Genomic DNA, 21,933 nt, shown 5'->3' on the forward strand with positions numbered 1-21,933 from the left:
TCCTTTCCTGTGGCGGTCCTCATGAGAGTCAGTTTCATCATAGCGCTTGATGGTTTTTGCGACTGTACTTTCAAAGGTCTTGACATTTTCAGCATTGATTGACCTTCATGTTTTAAAGTAACAAGGTATTGTCGTTTCTCTTTGCTTATTTGAGCTGTTCTTAACATACTATGGACTTGGTCTTTTACCAAATAGTGCTATCTTCTGTATACCACCCCTACCTTGTCACAACACAACTGATTGGCTCAAATGCATTATGAAGGAAAGAAATTACACAAATTAACTTTTATCAATGCACACCTGTTAATTGAAATGCATTCCAGGTGACTATCTCATGAAGCTGGTTGAGAGAATGCTAAGAGTGTGCAAAGCTGTCATCAAGGCAAAGGGTGGCTACAAAATTTGTTTAACACTTTTTTGGTTAGTACATGATTCCATATGTGTTATTTCATAGTTTTGATGTATTCGCTATTCTACAATGTAGAAAATAGTAAAAATAAAGAAAAACCCTTGAATGAGTAGGTGTGTCCAAAATTTTGACTGGTCTGTATACTGTTGAAGTCGTAAGTTTACATACACCTTAGCCAAATACATTTAAACTCAGTTTTTTGCAATTCCTGACATTTAATCCTAGTAAAAATTCCCTGTCTTAGGTCAGTTAGGATCATCACTTTATTTTAAGAATGTGAAATGTTAGAATAATAGTAGAGAGAAATTATTTATTTCAGCTTTTATTTCTTTCATCACATTCCCAGTGGGTCAGAAGTTTAACATGGGTCAAACGTTTCGGGTAGCCTTCCACAAGCTTCCCACAATAAGTTGGGTGAATTTTGGCCCATTCATCCTGACAGAGCTGGTGTAACTGAGTCAGGTTTGTAGGCCTCCTTGCTCGCGCACACTTTTTCAGTTCTGCCCACAAATGTTCTATTGGATTGAGGTCAGGGCTTTGTGATGGCCACTCCAATACCTTGACTTTGTTGTCCTTAAGCCCTTTTGCCACAACTTTGGAAGTATGCTTGGGGTCATTGTCCATTTGGAAGACCCATTTGCGCCCAAGCTTTAACTTCCTGACCGATGTCTTGAGATGTTGCTTCAATATATTCACATAATTTTCCTACCTCATGATGCCATCTGTTTTGTGAAGTGGACCAGTCCCTCCTGCAGCAAAGCACCCCCACAACATGATGCTGCCACCCCTGTGCTTCACAGTTGGGATGGTGTTCTTTGGCTTGCAAGCCTCCCCCTTTTTCCTCCAAACGTAACAATGGTCATTATGGCCAAACAGTTCTATTTTTGTTTCATCAGAACAGAGGACATTTCTCCAAAAAGTCACCATGTGCAGTTGCGAACCGTAGTCTGGCTTTTTTTATGGCAGTTTTGGAGCAGGGGCTTCTTCCTTGCTGAGCGGCCTTTCAGGTTATGTCAATATAGGACTCGTTTTACTGTGGATATAGATACTTTTGTACCTGTTTCCTCCAGCATCTTGACAAGGTCCTTTGCTGTTGTTCTGGGATTGATTTGCACTTTTCACACCAAAGTACGTTCATCTCTAGGAGACAGAACGCGTCTCCTTCCTGAGCGGTATGACGTCTGTGTGGTCCCATGGTGTTTATACTTTGGTACTATTGTTTGTACAGATGAGAGTGGTACCTTCAGGCATTTAGAAATTGCTCCGAAAGGATGAACCAGACTTGTGGAGGTCTACAAGTTTTTTTCTGGAGTCTTGGCTGATTTCTTTTGTTTTTCCCATGATGTCAAGCAAAGAGGCACTGAGTTTGAAGGTAGGCCTTGAAATACATCCAGCGGTACACCTCCAATTGACTCAACTTATGTCAATTAGCCTATCAGAATTTTCTAAAGCCATGACAGAATATTCTGGAATTTTCCAAGCTGTTTAAAGGCACAGTCAACTTAGTGTATGTAAACTTCTGACCCACTGGAATTGTGACACAGTGAAGTATAAGTGAAATTATCTGTCTGTAAACAATTGTTGGAAAAATGGCTTGTGTCATGCACAAAGTAGATGTCCTAACCGACTTACCAAAACTATAGTTTGTTAACAAGAAATTTGTGGAGTGCTTGAAAAATTAGGTTTAATGACTTAAATCAAATCACATTTTATTCGTCACATACACATGGTTAGCAGATGTTAATGTGAGTGTAGCGAAATGCTTGTGCTTCTAGTTCCGACCATGCAGTAATATCTAACAAGTAATCTAACAATTTCACAATAACTACATTTTACACACAAGTGTAAAGGAATGAATAAGAATATTTACATATAAATATATGGATGAGCGATGGCCGTATGGCATAGGCAAGATGCAGTAGATGGTAGAGTGCAGTATATACATATGGGATGAGTGTCACGAATACCACCGAAGGTGGCTCCCCTTCCTGTTTGGGTGGCGCTCGGCGGTCGTTGTCGCCGGTCTACTAGCTGCCACCGATCCCTTTTTCCTTTTCGTTTGTTTTTGTCTAATTGTTTTCACCTGTTCCTTGTTGGGGTTTTGGGATGGGTGTTATTTAAGTTCGTTTAGCCCGCTGGTGTTTGTGCGGTCTTGTTGTTATTTTACGTTAGTGGTGTTTGTGTTCTTTTGGGTTTTCGCTGTCCGGTATTTTGGTAACTATGGTTTTGGGTTTGTTGCGCCTGTGTTTTGGGCTTCACCCATGTTTGTAACTGGTTACTTTACGAAAGGACATTAAAGCCTTTTTCCCGTCAACCTTCTGCTCTCTGCGTCTGACTCCACACCCATCACTCTCCAGACATTACAATGAGTAATGTAGGGTATGTAACCATTATATAAAGGGGTATTGTTTAAAGTGACTAGTGATACATTTATTACATCCAATTTTTTATTATTAAAGTGGCTAGAGATTTGAGTCAGTATGTTGGCAGCAGTCACTCAATGTTAGTGATGGCTGTTTAACATTCTGATGGCCTTGAGATAGAAGTTGTTTTGATGCACCTGTACTGACCTCACCTTCTGGATGATAGCGGGGTGAACAGGCAGTGGCTCGGGTGGTTGTTGTCCTTGATGATCTTTTTGGCCTTCCTGTGACATTGGGTGGTGTAGGTGTCCTGGAGGGCAGGTAGTTTGCCCCCGGTGATGCATTGTGCAGACCTCACTACCCTCTGGAGATCCTTATTGTTGTGGGCGGAAAAGTTGCCGCACGAGGCAGTGATACAGCCCGTCAGGATGCTCTCGATTGTGCATCTGTAAAAGTTTGAGTGTTTTTGGTGACAAGACAAATTTCATCAGCCTCCTGAGGTTGAAGAGGCGTTGTTGCGCTTTCTTCACCACGCTGTCTGTGTGGGGGGACCATTTCAGTTTGTCCGTGATGTGTACACCGAGGAGCTTAACTTTCCACCTTCTCCACTACTGTCCCGTCGATGTGGATAGTGGGGTGCTCCCTCTGCTGTTTCTTGAAGTCCACAATCATCTCCTTTGTTTTGTTGACGTTGAGTGTGAGGTTATTTTCTTGATACCACACTCCGAGGGCCCTCACATCCTCCTTGTAGGCCGTCTCGTCATTGTTGGTAATCAAGCCTACCACTGTAGTGTTGTCTGCAAACTTGACGATTGAGTTGGAGGCGTGCATGGCCACGCAGTCATGGGTGAACAGGGAGTACAGGAGAGGGCTGAGAACGCACCCTTGTGGGGCCCCAGTGTTGAGGATCAGCGGGGTGGAGATGTTGTTTCCTACCCTCACCACCTGGGGGCGTCCTGTCAGAAAGTCCAGGACCCAGTTGCACAGGGCGAGGTCGAGACCCAGGGTCTTGAGCTTAATGACGAGTTTGGAGGGTACTATGGTGTTAAATGCTGAGCTGTAGTCGATACATAGGTATTACATAGGTATTCCTCTTGTCCAGATGGGTTAGGGCAGTGTGATAGTGTCATCTGTGGACCTATTGTGGCGGTAAGCAAATTGGAGTGGGTCTAGGGTGTCAGGTAGGGTTGAGGTGATATGATCCTTGACTAGTCTCTCAAAGCACTTCATGATGACAGAAGTGAGTGCTATGGGGCGATAGTCGTTTAGCTCAGTTACCTTGGCTTTCTTGGGAACAGGAACAATGGTAGCCATCTTGAAAAATGTGGGAACAGCAGACTGGGATAGGGATTGATTGAATATGTCCGTAAACACACCAGCCAGCTGGTCTGCGCATGCTCTGAGGATGCGGCTAGGGATACCGTCTGGGCTGGCAGTCTTGCGAGGGTTAACACGTTTAAATGTTTTACTCACATTGGCTGCGGTGAAGGAGAGCCCGCAGGTTTTGGTAGCGGGCCGTGTCGGTGGCACTGTATTGTCCTCAAAGCGAGCATTGTCCTCAGTGAGCAAAGAAGTTGTTTAGTTTGTCTGGGAGCAAGACATGGTTAGCTCTCCAACCTTAGTGTATGTAAACCTCCAACTTCAACTGTATATATAGCTGTAGGCATGGTGATTTGAGCTATCTGATTGGCCAGGGCAGTAGGCACACTCGATTTAGCCACAGATCTCCCGGTCCACAGGGTAGGTGGAGTTTGTCTTTTCAGACAGATGAAATGGTTCAAAATGGGAACACTTTGCCTACCCGGTGTGCAGGGCTTCTGAATGAAGTGCACCTTCCCGCCAACAGAGCAACATGAAAAAATGTAATCGTTTAGTGACCGCTGGCGTATAGCAACATAACAGCTCATCTCTTTTTTTTGTTCTTTCTACCCTTGTCACATCCTTCCTCTCTCTCCTTTCCCCCCACCCTCCCCCAGGTGTCGGATCACATTCCCCCAGGGTATGAGGTCGTGTCCCTCCTGGAGGCTCTGAACGGGCCCCTGAGCGTGTCTCCCTCTGCTCCCCCTCTGCAGGACCTCTCTGGGGGCCACATCTCGGGGACCCTGCCCCCCTACAGCAGTGAGACCCACCCCGCCCCGGCACACTCAATGTCCCCCCTGGACCACTCCAACTCAAGCCAGGGACTCAAACTGAAGAAGAGCGGCTCCAAGTAAGTGGTGCAAACACCTGGGGACATGGGTTATGTCCCAAATGGCACCATATTCCCTATAAAGTGCACTAGTTTTGACCTGAGGTCTGTTCAAAAGTTGTGCACTACATGGGGAGTAGGGTGCCATTTGGGATGCAGACACATACAAACATACTGTACATTTGAATAGGAATTCATTTCCTATTTAGCTAATAGAAAATACACTATATATTCAAAAGTATGTGGACACCCCTTCAAAATTAGAGGATTTGGCTATTTTAGCCACACCCATTAATGACAGTTGTATAAAATCGAGCACACATTCAAGCAATCTCCATAGACAAACATTGGCAGTAGAATGGCCTTACTGAAGAGCTCAGTGACTTTCAACGTGGCACCTTCATAGGATGCCATCTTTCCAACAAGTCAGTTCGTCAAATTTCTGCCCAGCTAGAGCTGCCCTGGTGAACTATAAGTGCTGTTATTGTGAAGTGGAAATGTCTATGAGCAACAATGGCTCAGCCGTGAAGTGGTAGGCCACACAAGCTCACAGAACGGGACCGCAGAGTGCTGAAAAAATTCTCTGTCCTCAGTTGCAACACTCACTACCAAGTTCCAAACTGCCTCTGGAAGAAACGTCAGCCCAAGAACTGTTCGTCGGGAGCTTCATGAAATGGGTTTCCAAGGCTGAACAGCCGCACACAAGCCTAAGATCACCAGGCGCAATGACAAGCGTCGGCTGGAGTGGTTGTAAAGCTTGCCGCCATTGGACGCCTTCACTGGAGTGATGAATCATGCTTCACCATCTGGCAGTCCAACGGACAAATCTGTGTTTGGCTGATGCCAGGAGAACGCTACCTGCCCGAATGCAAAGTGCCAACTGTAAAGTTTGGTGGAGGAAGAATAATGGTCTGGGGCTGTTTTTCATGGTTCGAGCTAGTCCCCTTAGCTCCAGTGAAGGGGAATCTTAACGCTACAACATACAAGTACATTGTAGACGATTCTGTGCTTCCAACTTTGTGGCAACAGTTTGGGGAAGGCCCTTTCCTGTTTCAGCATGACAATGCTCCCGTGCACAAAGCGAGGTCCATACAGAAATGGTTTGTCGAGATCGGTGTGGAAGAACTTGACTGGCCTGCACAGAGCCCTGATCTCATCCCCATCGACTAACTTTGGTATGAATTGGAACGTTGACTGCGAGCCAGGCCTAATAGCCCAACATCCGTGCATGACCTCACTGATGCTCTTGTGGCTGAATGGAGCAAGTCCCCGCAGAAATGTTCCAACATTTAGTGGAAAACACTCCCAGAAGAGTGGAGGCTGTTGTAGCAGCAAAGGGGGGGACCAACTCCATATTAATGCCCATGATTTGGAATGAGATGTTCGATGAGCAGGTGTTCACAGATGGGCTATACTATTCATGTAGTGTTTATGTCCGGACAAAGGGAGAGTTGTTAGTGTTTGCTGTGGTGTTTATGATTCTGACGGTTGCATTGTGGGATGTGTCAGGTCTCCCCCCCAGAATTCTTCGGTGCTGCCAGGGGAGGAGGGAAAGAAGTCACAACACAGTGAATCAGAGGTTCAGGCCTGCCGCCGGAAACAACAACTTGAGGTACACTGACATTCTGACACAGTTTGTGTATGCGTGTTTGTCTGTCCGGTGTATGTTTGACCTTACTCTCTCTGTTCCAGAGTGGTGTAACTTCAGAGAGTGAGAACCTGACTCTATCCTCGTCTGGAGCCATAGACCAGTCCTCCTGTACTGGGACACCTTTCTCCTCCACCATCACCTCCCCTGAAGGTAGTCCTGCTGGGGCTGTCAGGGGGTGGGCAATGGAAAATGTGTCCAATGTGTCAAATTATAAAACATGTTAATTGTCTCCTCCTCTCTCTCGCTCTCTCTCTCTCTCCCACACAGATCCAGTGAGCAGTAGCCTGGCCCAGTCAGTCATGTCCATGGCTTTCTCCCACAGCCAGCACTCTCAGATCAGCACTGACACCCTGTCCTCCATGTCTGGTTCCTACCTGGCCGGACCGGAGGGAGAGGTGGAGGGGGGAGACACAGAGGGGGAGAAGATCCAGGACGCACCGATGGAGAGCCGGGGACCATCACAGCAGGACGGGGAGGTGAGAAACATGAGGGGGAACAGGGGGAGGAGAGAGGATAGAGTGGGGTACTCCTAGAAAAATGGCTTGTTGTGATATAGAGAATACCCCCCTCTCTCTTTTCTCTGTCTCTCACTCTCTCAATTCAATTCAATGGGGATGTATTGGCATTGGAAACATACAGTGCCTTCGGAAATATTCAGACCCCTTGACTTTTACCACATTTTGTTACGTTACAGCTTTATTCTAAAAATGATTAAATAAATGTTTTTCCTCAGCAATTGACACACAATACCCTGTAATGACAAAGTGAATACAGGTTTTAGACATTTTTGCAAATTTATTTTAAAAATTTCAACAACAAAAAACTTCTTTACATTAGTATTCCAACGCTTTGCTATGAGACTTGAAATTGAGCTCAGATTCTTTCTGTTTCCATTGCTCATCCTTGAGATGTTTCTACAACTTGATTGGAGTCCACCTGTGTTAAATTCAATTGATTGGACATGATTTGGAAAGGCACACTCCTGTCTATATAAGGTCCCAGAGTTGACAGTGTATGTCAGAGCAAAAACGAAACCATAAGGTTGAAGGAATTGTCCGTAGAGCTCCGAGACAGGATTGTGTCGAGGCACAGATCTACGGAAGGGTACCAAAACATTTCTGCAGCATTGAAGGTCCCCAAGAACAGTGGCCTCCACCATTCTTAAATGGAAGAAGTTTGGAACCACCGAGACTCTTCCTAGAGCTGGCTGCCCAGCCAAATTGAGTAATCGGGGAAGAAAGACCTTGGTCAGGGAGGGGACCAAAACCCAATGGTCACTCTGACAGAGCTCTAGAATTCCTCTGTGGAGATGGGAGAACCTTCCATAAAGACAACCATCTCTGTAGCACTCCACCAATCAGGCCTTTATGGTAGAGTGGCCAGACATAAGCCACTCCTCATTAAAAGGCACATGACAGCCCACTTGGAGTTTGCAAAAAGGCACCTAAAAACTCTCGGACCATGAAAAGAAGATTCTCTGGTCTGATGAAACTACGATTGAACTCTTTGGCCTGAATGCCAAGTGTCACGTCTGGAGGAAACCTGGCACCATCCCTACAGTGAAGCATGGTGGTGGCAGCATCATGCTGTGGGGATGTTTTTCAGTGTCAGGGACTGGGAGACTGGGTGTGATCGAGGCAAAGTACAGAGAGATCCTTGATGAAAACCTGCTCCAGAGCTCTCAGGACCTCAGACTGTGGCAAAGATTCACCTTCAAACAGAACAACGACCCTAAGCACACAGCCAATACAACGCATGAATGGCTTCGGGACAAGTCTTAATGTCCTTGAGTGGCCCAGCCAGAGCCCGGACTTGAACCCAATCGAACATCTTTATTTTATTTATTTTTATTTTACCGTTATTTTACCAGGTAAGTTGACTGAGAACACGTTCTCATTTGCAGCAACGACCTGGGGAATAGTTACAGGGGAGAGGAGGGGGATGAATGAGCCAATTGTAAACTGGGGATTATTAGGTGACCATGATGGTTTGAGGGCCAGATTGGGAATTTAGCCAGGACACCGGGGTTAACACCCCTACTCTTACGATAAGTGCCATGGGATCTTTAATGACCTCAGAGAGTCAGGACACCCGTTTAACGTCCCATCCGAAAGACGGCACCCTACACAGGGCAGTGTCAAATCCCAATCACTGCCCTGGGGCATTGGGATATTTTTTTTAGACCAGAGGAAAGAGTGCCTCCTACTGGCCCTCCAACACCACTTCCAGCAGCATCTGGTCTCCCATCCAGGGACTGACCAGGACCAACCCTGCTTAGCTTCAGAAGCAAGCCAGTGGTGGTATGCTGCTGGATTTAGCAATGTGCAAATAGTTGTAGTACGAATAGTGGGGGAAGATAAATAAACGATAAATATTGGTGGTATTTAGAATGTTTGTGCTCCACTGGTTGCCCTCTTGTCATTGCAACGGGCCACAAATCTTGCTGCTGTGATGTCACATTGTGGTATTTCGCCTAACAGGTATGGCAGTTTATCAATGTTGGATTTGTTTTCAAATTCTTTGTGGGTCTGTGTGATCTGTGGTAATGTGGTCATACATTTGGCAGGAGGTTAGGAAGTGCAGCTCAGTTTCCTTTTGTGGACAGTGGGCACTTCAGAGCCAGGTGTGACTATGGCGACCTCTCTCAATAGCAAGACTCTGCTCACTGGGTCTGTACATAGTCAAGAATCTTCTTACATTTGGGTCAGTCTCAGTGTGTACTGTGTACTCTCTGTTTAGGGCCAGGTAGCATTCTAATTTGCTCTGTTTTTTGGTTGATTCTTTCCAGTGTGTCATAGTAATATTTTTGCTTTCTCATAATTTGGTTGGGTCTAATTGTGTTGCTGGTCTGGGGCTCTGTGGGTTCTGTTTGTGGGTGTGAATAAAGCCCCAGAACCAGCTGGCTGAGGGGACTTCTCTAGGTAGATGAGGACTTCTCATCTGTAGATGAGGGCTTTGATGTGGAATGTGTGGGCATCGCTTCCTTTTAGGTGATAGTGGAATTTAACAGCTCTTCTCCAGATTGTGATAACTATAGTCTTAATTCTGCTCTGCATGCATTGTTTGGGGTTTTGCGTTGTACACAAAGTATATTTTGTCAGAATTCTGCATGCAGAGTGTCATTTGGGTGTTTGTCCCATTTTGTGAATTCTTGGTTGGCGAGTGGACCCCAGACCTCACAACCATAAAGGGCAATGGATTCTATAACTGATTGAAGTAGTTTTGGGCCAGATTCTAATTGGGACGTCGAGTTTATGTCATAGAAGGCCCTTCTTGCCTTGTCTCTTAGATCATTCACAACCTTGTCGAAGTTACCTGTGTTATTGATGTCTAGGCTGAGGTAGGTATAATTCTTTGTGTGCGCTAGGGCAACCGTGTCTAGATAGAATTTGTATTTGTTGTCCTGGCACCTGGACCTTTTTTGGGGCACCATTATTTTTGTCTTACTGAGTTTCACTGTCAGGGCCCAAGTCTGACAGAATCTGTGCAGAAGATCTACAGTGTTGTGAAAAAGTATTTGACTCCTTTCTGATTTTCTCTACTTTTGCATATTTTTGATACTGAATGTTATCAGATCTTCAACCAAAACCTATTATTAGATAAAGGGAAAAACACCCAATTCCCTCGTGTGAAAAAGTAATTGCCCCCTTAACTGGTTGTGCCATCTTTAGCTGCAATGACTGCAACCAAAGGCTTTCTGTAGTTGTTGATCAGTCTCTCACATCGCTGTGAAGGAATTTTGGCCCACTCTTGCATGCAGAACTGCATTAACTCAGCCACATTTGTGGGTATTCAAGCGTGTACTGCTCGTTTCAAGTTCTGCCACAACATCTCAATTGGGATTAGGTCTGGACTTTGACTAGGCCATTGCAAAGCTTCAAATTTGTTGCTTTTTATCAATTTTCATGCAGTATTGATTATGTTTCGTATCATTGTCTTGCTGCTTGACCCAGCTGTGCTTCAGCTTCAGCTCACAGACAGATGGCCTGACATTCTCCTGTAGAATTGTCTGATACAGAGCAGAATTAATGGTTCCTTTTATTAAGGCAAGTCATCCAGGTCCTGACTCAGCAAGGCATTCCCAAACCAATTACCACCACCATGCTTGACCGTTGAGGTTCTTACTGTGGGGTGAAATGTTTGATTTTCGCCAGACATAATGGGACACATCTCATCCAAATAAGTATATACAGTACCTACTCATTCAAGGGTTTTTCTTTATTTTTACTATTTTCTCCATTGTAGAATAATAGTGAAGACATCAATACTATGAACTAACAGATATGGAATCATGTACAAACCAAAAAAGTGTTAAACAAATCAAAATATATTTTAGATTCTTCAAAGTATCCAACCTTTGCCTTGATGACAGCTTTGCACACTCTTGGCATTCTCTCAACCAGCTTCACCTGGAATGCTTTTCCAACGGTCTTGAAGGAGTTCTCACAAATGCTGGGCAATTGCTGGCTGCTTTTCCTTCACTCTGCGGTCCAATTCATCCCAAACCATCTCAATTGGTTTGAGGTCAGGTGATTGTGGAGGCCAGGTCATCTGTTGCAGCACTCCATCACTCTCCTTGGTCAAACAGCCCTTACACAGTCTAGAGATGTGTTGAGTCATTGTCTTGTTGAAAAACAAATGTTAGTCCCACTAAGCGCAAACCAGATGGGATGGCTTATCGCTGCAGAATGCTGTGGTAGCCATGCTGGTTAAGTGTGCCTTGTATTCTAAATAAATCACAGTTTCAGAAGCAAAGCAACCCCACACCTCCTCCTCCATGCTTCACGGTGGGAACCACACATGTAGAGATCATCCGTTCACCTACTCCGCGTCTCACAAAGACACGGCGGTTGGAACCAAAAATCTCAAATTTGGACTCGTCAGACCAAACAACAGATTTCCACCGGTCTAATATCCATTGCTCGTGTTTCTTGGCCGAAGTAAGTCTCTTCTTATTTGGGCTGCAATCTGAGGTGCAGTTAACTCTAATAAATATATCCTCTGCAGCAGAGGTAACTCTGGGTCTTCCTTTCCTGTTTCATCATAGCGCTTGATGGTTTTTGCGACTGCACTTTCAAAGGTCTTGACATTTTCAGCATTGACTGACCTTCATGTCATAAAGTAACAATGGATTGTCATTTCTCTTTGCTTATTTGAGCTGTTCTTAACATAATATGGACTTTGTCTTTTACCAAATAGGGTTTTCTTCTGTATACCACCCCTACCTTGTCACAACACAACTGATTGGCTCAAATGCATTAAGGAAAGAAATTCCACAAATTAACGTTTAACAAGGCACACATGTTAATTGAAATGCATTCCAGGTGACTACCTCATGAAGCTGGTTGAGAGAATGCCAAGAGTGTGCAGGGCTGTCATCAAGGCAAAGGGTGGCTACTTTGAAGAATCTCAAATATACTTTTTCACGGGACTGTAGGTGCTGCTGTAGGCCCTCCTTGGTTGGGGACGGAAGCACCAGATCATCAGCAAACAGTAGACATTTTATTTCCGAGTCCCGTAGGGTGAGGCCGGGTGCTGCAGACTGTTCTAGTGCCCACGCCAATTCATTGATATAAATGTTGAAGAGGGTGGGCTCAAGCTGCATCCCTGTCACACCTCACGGCCCTGAAGAAAGAAATCTGTGTTTATTGCCAATTTTAACGCACACTTGTTGTTTGTGTACATTGATTTTATCATGTCATTTTTTCTTTCAACACTAGTTTCCATCAATTTGTACATCAGACTCCAAATTGAGTCAACTAATTTTAAATAAACAAAATTAGAAAAATGTGCTTTTGTTTATTTGTAAGGATGTTCAGGGTGTATACATGGTCTGTCGCACGGTATTTTGGTAAGAAGCCAATTTGACATTGTCTCGGGACATTGTTTTCACTGCTATTGATGATACTGTAGAAGATTTTGCTGTTGACGCAGATTTCACGGTAATCATTGGGGTCAAATTTGGTTCCAAATATTGTGAAGATGCCAGAGCTGAGGATAATGTTGAAGAGTTTAAGAATAGCCCATTTGAATTCATGGTCTGTATATTTTATCATTTAGTTCAGTATACCATCAATATACAGGCCTTTTTGGGTTGGAAGGTTTGTATTTAGTCCTGTAGCTTATCCAATGGAATTGGATAATCCAATGGGTTCTGGTAGTACTTTTTAATAACTGGTTCTAAGTTTTGTAAATTATCATGTATACATTTATGTTCTTTGTTATATGGCCAAAAAGGTTGGAGAAGTGTTTTATCCATACATCTCCATTTTGGATAGGTAGCTCTTCGTGTTGTTGTTTGTGTTCCAATTTTCCCAGAAGGGATTTGATTCTATGGGTTCTTCCTTCACATTGAGCTTTCTGACATGCTGTTCCTTATTATTTCTTAGTGCATTTCTGTACTGTTTTTGTGTTTCCTCATAGTGAAGGAACTACCCATAGAGCCAAAAGATTATAACTTCTCAGTCGCTGTGTCAGAAGAGCAGGATTCAGAGATACATATACCATATAGTACCTAAACTATTTATTTTTTATTTTATTTTACCAGGTAAGTTGACTGAGAACACGTTCTCATTTGCAGCAACGACCTGGGGAATAGTTACAGGGGAGAGGAGGAATGAGCCAATTGTAAACTGGGGATTATTAGGTGACCATGATGGTTTGAGGGCCAGATTGGGAATTTAGCCAGGACACCGGGGTTAACACCCCTACTCTTACGATAAGTGCCATGGGATCTTTAATGACCTCAGAGTCAGGACACCCGTTTAACGTCCCATCCGAAAGACGGCACCCTACACAGGGCAGTGTCCCCAATCACTGCCCTGGGGCATTGGGATATTTTTTAGACCAGAGGAAAGAGTGCCTCCTACTGGCCCTCCAACACCACTTCCAGCAGCATCTGGTCTCCCATCCAGGGCCTGACCAGGACCAACCCTGCTTAGCTTCAGAAGCAAGCCAGTAGTGGTATGCAGGGTGGTATGCTGCTGGCTATAGGAATGGCTATAGATTAAAACATGTAAATAAATAAAATATACAATACAACATGAATCTGTCTCTCTCCTTCTCACAGGGAAATTATGTCACAGAGGAACACTCCCCCTCTCCTTCCCACAAGCAGGGTAAATAGGACCTATCATTGACCTCTCACCTATACCTATACCTCTCACCTCTGACCCCTCTCTACTTTACCCTCCTCACTATCTGGCCATGCTGGAAAGGATAGAAGTACATAGCAGTCTAAGCACAATTACAATGTTACCCACTAATCCTAACTTAAAGCCTCACCCTAACTAACTCCTTGCCTAAGCCCTACATTGGGGAATAAATATCATCTGTACACTGCACTGTAAACCCCAATGTGCTGTCATCACAAAATGTACATGCAAAAACACAGATATTAAAAACAATTCCCAAAAATATACCTACAGTAGAGCATGCTGGGAAAAAGGTTAATTTGTTATTATAACTTGATGTGACTTCTCATTTAGTTTTGAGTCAGTACCACATATACATTTTAAGTAGTAATTACTTTTCATTGACTTTGAATTCAAATTACTACATGTATTTAAGTAAAAAATGTCTCAGGGTTTACTCGCTCATCAATTCTTACAATATTTCCACTTTTGTCCTTTCTAACATGGCCTTTTAGTGACTGACTACCCTGTTACAGCACCCTATCCTATAAACTACCATATAAAGCTCATTATTAGTGAGATGGCAGGGTGTTTTAAGGGGTGCCATGCTAGATTCTCTTTACTGTAAATGATAAGGTGGGCTAAAATACTGGTCACACACTTTATTTGGCTAGTCTGGACTTTCCGTCTGTAGATGCTCGAACAATGGTCATACTATCAACAAACTACCTGTTGATAAGCAACTGCTTGCTAAGGTTAGGGTTAGGGCTAGGGTTAGTACATAGTGAGTCGATAGTCCATATGTAGATGCTCTACAAACTATCCATAAAAAGTGTTATAACACTGACCATCGGTGAAACCATCGCTAATCATCCGTTTGCACATATGCATTTGGTTCAGTTTGCTCTGTGTGTGTATGTGTATGTCGTTGGTTTTCCAATGCTGGTGTATGTTTGCCTGCTGTGCTCTGCATGCACTGCTTAGATTCCACACCCTGATATGTAATGTGTGTGTACAGTATATTTGTGTGTTTGTGTGTGTCTCTCTTGTTGCACATATGTTTGGAGTCATATCCTCCCCACCTCTCCTTCTCCTCTGCTTTCCCTCCTCTATTCCACCATTCAAAGTCAGATAAATTGGGATTGAACCTCTAACCCTGCCTCTGTGTCCCCAGAGTTTGAGTGTGTGTGAATGTGCGTGTGCGTGACCTCAAAGTTTGTGTGTGTGAGTGTGTGTTTGTTTGTCCAGAGTTTGTGTGTGTGTGTGTGTGTGTTATTTATGAATGTGTGTTTAAATACTATGCATGTTTGTGTCTTTTGTGTGTGTTTGTTTGTGACATTATCTTTATCATCATGCATCTTCTTAATATGTATTTTTCTCCAGTCCAGTTGTAGTGGATGTGTGGAGTGGTGAACAATAAACAGACAATGAATGAATTAGTTAATAAGGAAACCAAAGGAATCCTGTCTCTATATATGTTCATGTGCATGTGATGCATGTTTGCACGCGTGTGTCACTGCTTCTCCTTGTGCATCCTCTGAGCCTGAGCCACATGCTAACCATCATCACATCATCTCACCCATGCACTCTTTTACACACACACACACACACACACGCATAGTCATCGAAAAGCTACTGACCCCCATTTACACCCCCCTCTCCCTACCCCCTTCTGTGCATGGCTACTGTTGTTTGACCTTTGCCCCCGCTTGCAGGTGGGCGGAGCAGGTGTCCAGAGTTGGCCAATAACAATCACGCCCTCTGCGACACACCCTGTTTGGGGGGGCTGGACAATGAGCAGGTTCCCGACTGCCGATTCGCCGGTGAGTGGCAACCTGCTGAACATGGACCAATCAAAGCTGAGACTGGGCATGGGGCGGGGGAGAGATGGGGATGTCAGTGAAAGGAAATAAGAAGGGAGCGAGGGATCATGGAGAGGAGAAACAGTGGAACAGAAGTCAGGGTAGAGAGACAATGGAGAGGGTAGAGGGAGACAGAGTTTTTAGTCAACTGAGGTTCCTATGTTTCTAGCTGATATTTTAATTACTACAAATGGAGAAAGTGAAGAGGGGAGAGAATTGGATTATATACCCCATAAAATGTTGGTCTACTAGAGTTGTTTCATCTCAAATGGCTCAGGAAATAGATTCAGTGACATTGAAGGAAGAAAATATTGACCCAAAATAAATGAGGCTGTAATTGGTGATCCATCCATACCAAACACAAGACAGTGTATCTTTCTCAGCAGTTAGAACAGGAGGCCTCTTTCTTCTCATCATCCCCCCATCCTTCACTGCCGTGGTTGTTGTTCGTTCTTGTTGTTTTTCTCAGTAGTGGGTAGTTATGCACTCTCTTCCTCCTCTCCTCCCAGCAAAAAGCTCCTGTGTGTGAGAAAGTGTGTGTGTCTTTACATTTGTGTGTGAGAGCGTGTATGTGAGAGCATGTGTGTGTGTGTGAGAGCGTGGGTGTGTGGTTGTTCTCTATGCTCCATCCCAGAGTTCCAAGTTAATGTTCAGTGTCTGCCAGCTCCGAGCCACTTTGCTTATCGTCTGCGACTTATCTCTCCTTCTCCTTTGCTTCTCCCTCGCTTGCTAGATGTCCTCTCTCTGCTGTGCTGAAGCAGGTTACAGTGAGGGAAGGGGAGTGAAAGGCTTTGTTTCTCTATGCAAAGAGCAAGAGAAAACCCAGTGCAGTGTGTCAAGATCCAGGTGCTGGTTTTGGCAAGAACAACTAGTATCCAAAAACAGGTGTAAAAACTGCACTTTAGCTTTGTTTCTCTAAGTCTGTAGCACTCTAATATGGGTGCTGTTTCTGTGGCCACCAACTCTCAAACGACTAGTCCCTGTTTTCTGGCCTTTTTATTAAAAAGCTCAGGCTGCAGAGTGAACGCAGAGATTTAGAGGTCTGGCTACTTCAGAGCATTCCCTATTTTAACGGATGTCTGTTATTTCAATGAAGAGACCACGTCGTTAACTCTCAAAAATGTGTCTTAAAAGGAAGTCAATCTTTAAGGAATCTGCCTAAATTAAAAATAATAATAATTGCAGACGAAGCCTTAGCTCCTCCCATTCCTGTAACTCCCAACGTATTGCCCCCACTGCCCCCTCACCTCGCTCTCCCTACTCTTTGTGGTTGTTGTCAGATGAATTCTCTGTGGCGTAAATGTGTTATATTCTCTCTCTTTGTTTCTCTCCTTTATCCATCATTTAATATTTTCTGTCTCCTTTTCGATGCTCCTCCTCTCTCTCTCTCTTTCGGATGGACAGATGCGGACTCGTGCCCTGTGCACATTGAGGAATAGGTATGGCTATAGCTGTGGCTAGCTGATAGGTTAGAGATTGTTCACTAAACTTCGCACTTTCAGAACTGAAAGCGAGGAGCACCACATTTAATCATGGCAAGGAGGCAATCAAACAAGCAAAGCGTCAGTATAGAGACAAAGAATTCAACGGCTCAAACACAGGTTCTACAGACAATCACGGATTACAAAAAGAAAACCAGCCCCATCGCGGACATCGACGTCTTGCTCCCAGACAAATTAAACAACTTCTTTGTGCGCTTTGAGTACAATACAGTGCCACCGACATGGCCCGCTACCAAAGACTGTGGGCTCTCCTCTGATGTGAGTAAAACATTTAAACGTGTTAACCCTCGCAAGGCTGCCGGCCCAGATAGCATCCCTAGCCGCGTCCACAGAGCATGCGCAGACCAGCTGTCTGGTGTGTTTACGGACATATTCAATCAATCCCAATCCCAGTCTGTTGTCCCCACATTTTTCAAGATGGCTACCATTTGTTCCTGTTCCCAAGAAAGCTAAGGTAACTGAACTAAATGACTATCGCCACGTAGCACTCACTTCTGTCATCATGAAGTTCTTTGAGAGACTATTCAAGGTTCATATGACCTCCACCCTACCTGACACCCTAGACCCACTTCAATTTTCTTACCGCCCAAATCGGTCCACAGACGATGCAATCGTCATCACACTGCCCTATCCCATCTGGACAAGAGGAATACCTATGTAAGAATGCTGTTCATTGACTACAGCTCAGCATTCAACTGGGTCCTGGACTCCTTGCCGCCCCCAGGTGGTGAAGGTAGGAAACAACATCTCCATCCCGCTGATCCTCAACACTGGGGCCCCACAAGGGTGCGTTCTCAGCCTTTTCCTGTACTCCCTGTTCACCCATGACTGCATGGTCATGCACGCCTCCAACTCAATCGTCAAGTTTGCAGACAACACTACAGTGGTAGGCTTGATTACCAACATCAACGAGACAGCCTACAGGGAGGCGGTGAGGGCTCTCAGGATAATAACCTCTCACTCAACGTCAACGAAACAAAGAAGATGCACTACCTATTATTAACCACTAGTAGCTGCATGATGTAGAGCAGTGACCTATCACCTTGGTCCTGGAGAGCCAAATGGTGTGCAGAGTTTATATTAGTTTCAGTCCAGCACTTATTCACCCATTTTGACTAATCCTCAAGGACACCTTGATTAGTTCATTCAGGTGCAGTCGGTGTTGGGCTGGTACACAACCCTGCATCTAGCTACCGCAGCTCTCCTGTTTTTCATGGACGAATCCAACTTGAGAAACACGTCTAGTAAAAGTGTTTTGTGCACATTTCTGAAGTTGGGATTGGTCCCTTGTTGAATGTGCATCCAGCCCAGCAGGCCTTTAACCCCCCATCTCTATGACTAGTTACATGCTGACCACACCGCTCACGTCACATGCGTTGCAAAATAAATGTGCACATAGTGGCAAGAAAAAGTATGTGAACCCTTTGATCTGATCTTCATCTAAGTCACAACAATAGACAAACATAGTGTGCTTAAACTAATAACACAGAAATTATTGTATTTTTCTTGTCTATATTGAATACATAATTTAAACATTAACAGTGTAGGTTGGAAAAAGTATGTGAACCCCTAGGCTAATGACTTCTCCAAAAGCTAATTGGAGTCAGGAGTCAGCTAACCTGGAGTCCAATCAATGAGACGAGATTGGAGATGTTGGTTAGAGCTGCCTTGCCCTATAAAAACACTCACAAAATTTGAGTTTGCTATTCACAAGAAGCATTGCCTGATGTGAACCATGCCTCGAACACAAGAGATCTCAGAAAACCTAAGATTAAGAATTGTTGACTTGCATAAAGCTGGGAAGGGTTACAAAAGTATATCTAAAAGCCTTGATGTTCATCAGTCCACGGTAAGACAAATTGTCTATAAAATGAAAAGGTTGCTACTGATGCCATCCTGCAAAGATGACTGCAAGAGCACAGTGCAGAATGCGCAATGAGGTCTAAGAAGAATCCTAGAGTGTCAGCTAAAGACTTACAGAAATCTCTGGAACACGATAACATCTCTGTTGACGAGTCTACGATACGTAAAACACTAAACAAGAATGGTGTTTATGGGAGGACACCACGGAAGAAGCCACTGCGGTCCAAAAATAACATTGCTGCGCGTCTGAAGTTTGCAAAAATGCACCTGGATGTTCCACAGCGCTGCTGGCAAAATATTCTGTGGACAGATGAAACTACAGTTGAGTTGTTTGGAAGGAACACACAACACTATGTGTGGAGGAAAAAGGCACAACACTCCAACATCAAAACCTCACCCCCACTGTAAAGTATGGTGGAGGGAGCGTCAGGGTTTGGGGCTGCTTTGCTGCCTCAGGGCCTGGACAGTTTGCTATCATCGGCGGAAAAATGTATTCCCAATTTATCAAGACATTTTGCAGGAAAATGTTAGGGTATCTGACCGCCAATTGAAGCTCAACAGAAGTTGTGTGATGCAACAGGACAACGACCAAAAACACAGAAGTAGATCAACAACAGAATGGCTTCAACAGAAGAAAATACACCTTCTGGAGTGGCCCAGTCAGAGTCCTGACTTCAACCCGATTGAGATGCTGTGGCATGACCTCAAGAGAGCAGTTCACACAAGACATCACAAGAATATTGCTGAACTGAAAAAGTTTTGTAAAGAAGAATGGTCCAAAATTCCTCCTGACCTTTGCGCAGGTCTAATCCGCAACTACAGAAAACGTTTGGTTGATGTTATTGCTGCCAAAGGAGGGTCAACCAGTTATTGAATCCAAGGGTTCACATACTTTTTCCACCATGCACTTTGAATGTTTACACGGTGTGTTCAATAAAGACATGAAAACGTATAATTGTTTGTGTGTTATTAGTTTAAGCAGGATGTGTTTGTCTATTGTTGTGAGCTCAATAAAATTTGATCTGATCTTCATGACCAATTTATGCAGAAATCCAGGTATTTCCAAAGGGTTCACATACTTTCTCTTGCCACTGTACATGTTATTCAATCATTGCACCCACACTGCTCGAGGGCGTCAACTAGCGTCTGTTTAGCCAGGCGCTAAAATAGAACTTGGTTCTATTTGTGATGCTTGACACGCTGCAAGTCCCTCCTCCCCTATCTCCTCATTGGTTTTTAGGAGCATATACCCACGTGGGTGATTGAAAGATGAACTGAGGTCCACACTCCAGTCCAGTTGGTTGTGGTAATGCACCTTAAAGTTAGTTGCCAACCACCATATAAAGTCAAAAGAAGAAACCTAAGGAGTAGAGATTACTCGAAACAAACTCGGTTTACTCTTATCTGTGGATTAAATCACGGAATAGAGGACCTTGTGCTTTTCAGGTAAAATAACAACCCAATGTTTATATCCCAGGACAAATTAGCTAGCAACAGCAAGCTAGTTAGCTAAATTGACATAAATATTTAATGATTTTTTGACATGTCCCCAAATTAATATAGTTCAGAGTTCGTTTTGATATTTCAACCTGCGTGTCCTGATCACGTCTGGTGTGGGTGGACAAAATGAACATGCATTCGATGGCGGACGCGCAAGCGGTCTGGTCAGCATGTTAGACTGGCCAGCCACAGACTTTAGATTACCATTATCGCCCACTAGAAGGAGAGAGACCAGCTAGCACAGTACTCAACACAAGGGCCTTGCATTTTGTTTTTATCTTACATCCTTTCTTTTTCTCTCTCTTTTTCCCCTTTTCTTTCTCGACTCTGTCTGTCTGTCTGTCTGTCTCGCTCTCTCTCGCTCTCTCGCTCTCTCTCGCTCTCTCTCAGGTCTGATGTATCTGGGAGGATATAAGCCAGTGTTGGAGCCCCTCTCCCACCATGCCTCCACCAGTAATATCAACCTGGAGGAGCAGGGGGTGGAGACAATGGACAGTCAGAGACCCAAACACATACCTCCCACACCACGCCGCTGACCACACACACACGCAACCAATTTCGACCTCAGTGCTATAACAGCACATACTGATATTTTATTCATTTTAGGCAACCTCATGATTGCGCAGTAGACCTTCCTTACTGCATCTCCTCACCTGATTAACCAACTCCCATGTCCCTCAACCATCCTTAGGCAGTGTCCTCACTCAACCATCCTACACTTCTCTTCACTCTGGACTAAAGAGGAGGAGTGTTTATCTCAGTTGCTAATTCTAACAGGGAAGTCTTGGAGAAGAGGATTGAACCAATCCACAGTCCAAGAAGGAGACTGCTAGAGTTAGACCACTCCCCCCCCTCAATGTGTCATAATGTCTTGTGTTTTGTGTGATTAGTTCTTCTTTTGAGATGCCTCCCCTTGCCTCTAACAAGCAACCAGTCAGGGGTCAGTGTACTCCGGTCCATGAACCAGAAATCTCTGGCCATGGTTTTGCATGCAGCGCTCTGATGTCTCCAATCAGCCCTACTGTACTCAGCAGTGTTCTGTCCTCCCACAACTACCTGGTCTGAATGGGATTATCCTTGTTAGCTAAGAAACTGGATGTGCTGAATGTGGTGCTGAATGGAGGATTTGATCCAAAATGGAGGACTTGATTTGCTCCAAAATGGTGGTAGATACTGAACTGTAAAGGAGACAGAGGGGAGAATGTACGATGCCGATGGAGTATGTGTAACTCAGAGTGGAATGTAATGTAATGATTTGTTTTGGGATTATTAACTATAGAAGAATGACCTCTGAACTTTGAACCACCCCATATAGCCCTTGCACACCTTTCCCAACACATACACCACCCTACAAAAACACGTGCTGTTTGATAGACAAACCTGAACCTTTTTCTCATTTTGTGAAAACCTTTATTTTGTTTAATTTATGTTGTTTTTATTGTAAAGCTCTCCTGGTAATTTT

The 21,933-nt window shown here is 44.2% G+C and overlaps 1 protein-coding gene across 8 annotated transcripts in view; it reads left to right on the forward strand.

Moving 5' to 3' along the window:
* LOC129860553 (E3 ubiquitin ligase RNF157-like) overlaps positions 1-21,933 on the forward strand; it is a 36,009-nt gene extending 14,076 nt beyond the window's left edge. The window contains exons 11-18 of one of the 8 annotated variants that reach the window (XM_055931074.1): positions 4,749-4,981; positions 6,470-6,572; positions 6,653-6,761; positions 6,879-7,087; positions 13,681-13,729; positions 15,460-15,567; positions 17,011-17,045; positions 20,862-20,943. In XM_055931074.1, coding sequence (XP_055787049.1) covers positions 4,749-4,981; positions 6,470-6,572; positions 6,653-6,761; positions 6,879-7,087; positions 13,681-13,729; positions 15,460-15,567; positions 17,011-17,045 — 846 coding nt within the window. In that variant the 3' untranslated portion in view covers positions 20,862-20,943. Of the gene's footprint in view, positions 1-4,748; positions 4,982-6,469; positions 6,573-6,652; positions 6,762-6,878; positions 7,088-13,680; positions 13,730-15,459; positions 15,568-17,010; positions 17,046-20,861 lie in introns of all 8 variants that reach the window. The other 7 variants (XM_055931057.1, XM_055931065.1, XM_055931082.1 and 4 more) reach the window with 7 other exon arrangements.

The sequence above is a fragment of the Salvelinus fontinalis genome, chromosome 1 (genome assembly GCF_029448725.1).
Source record: "Salvelinus fontinalis isolate EN_2023a chromosome 1, ASM2944872v1, whole genome shotgun sequence".
Classification (NCBI taxonomy): Eukaryota; Metazoa; Chordata; class Actinopteri; order Salmoniformes; family Salmonidae; genus Salvelinus; species Salvelinus fontinalis.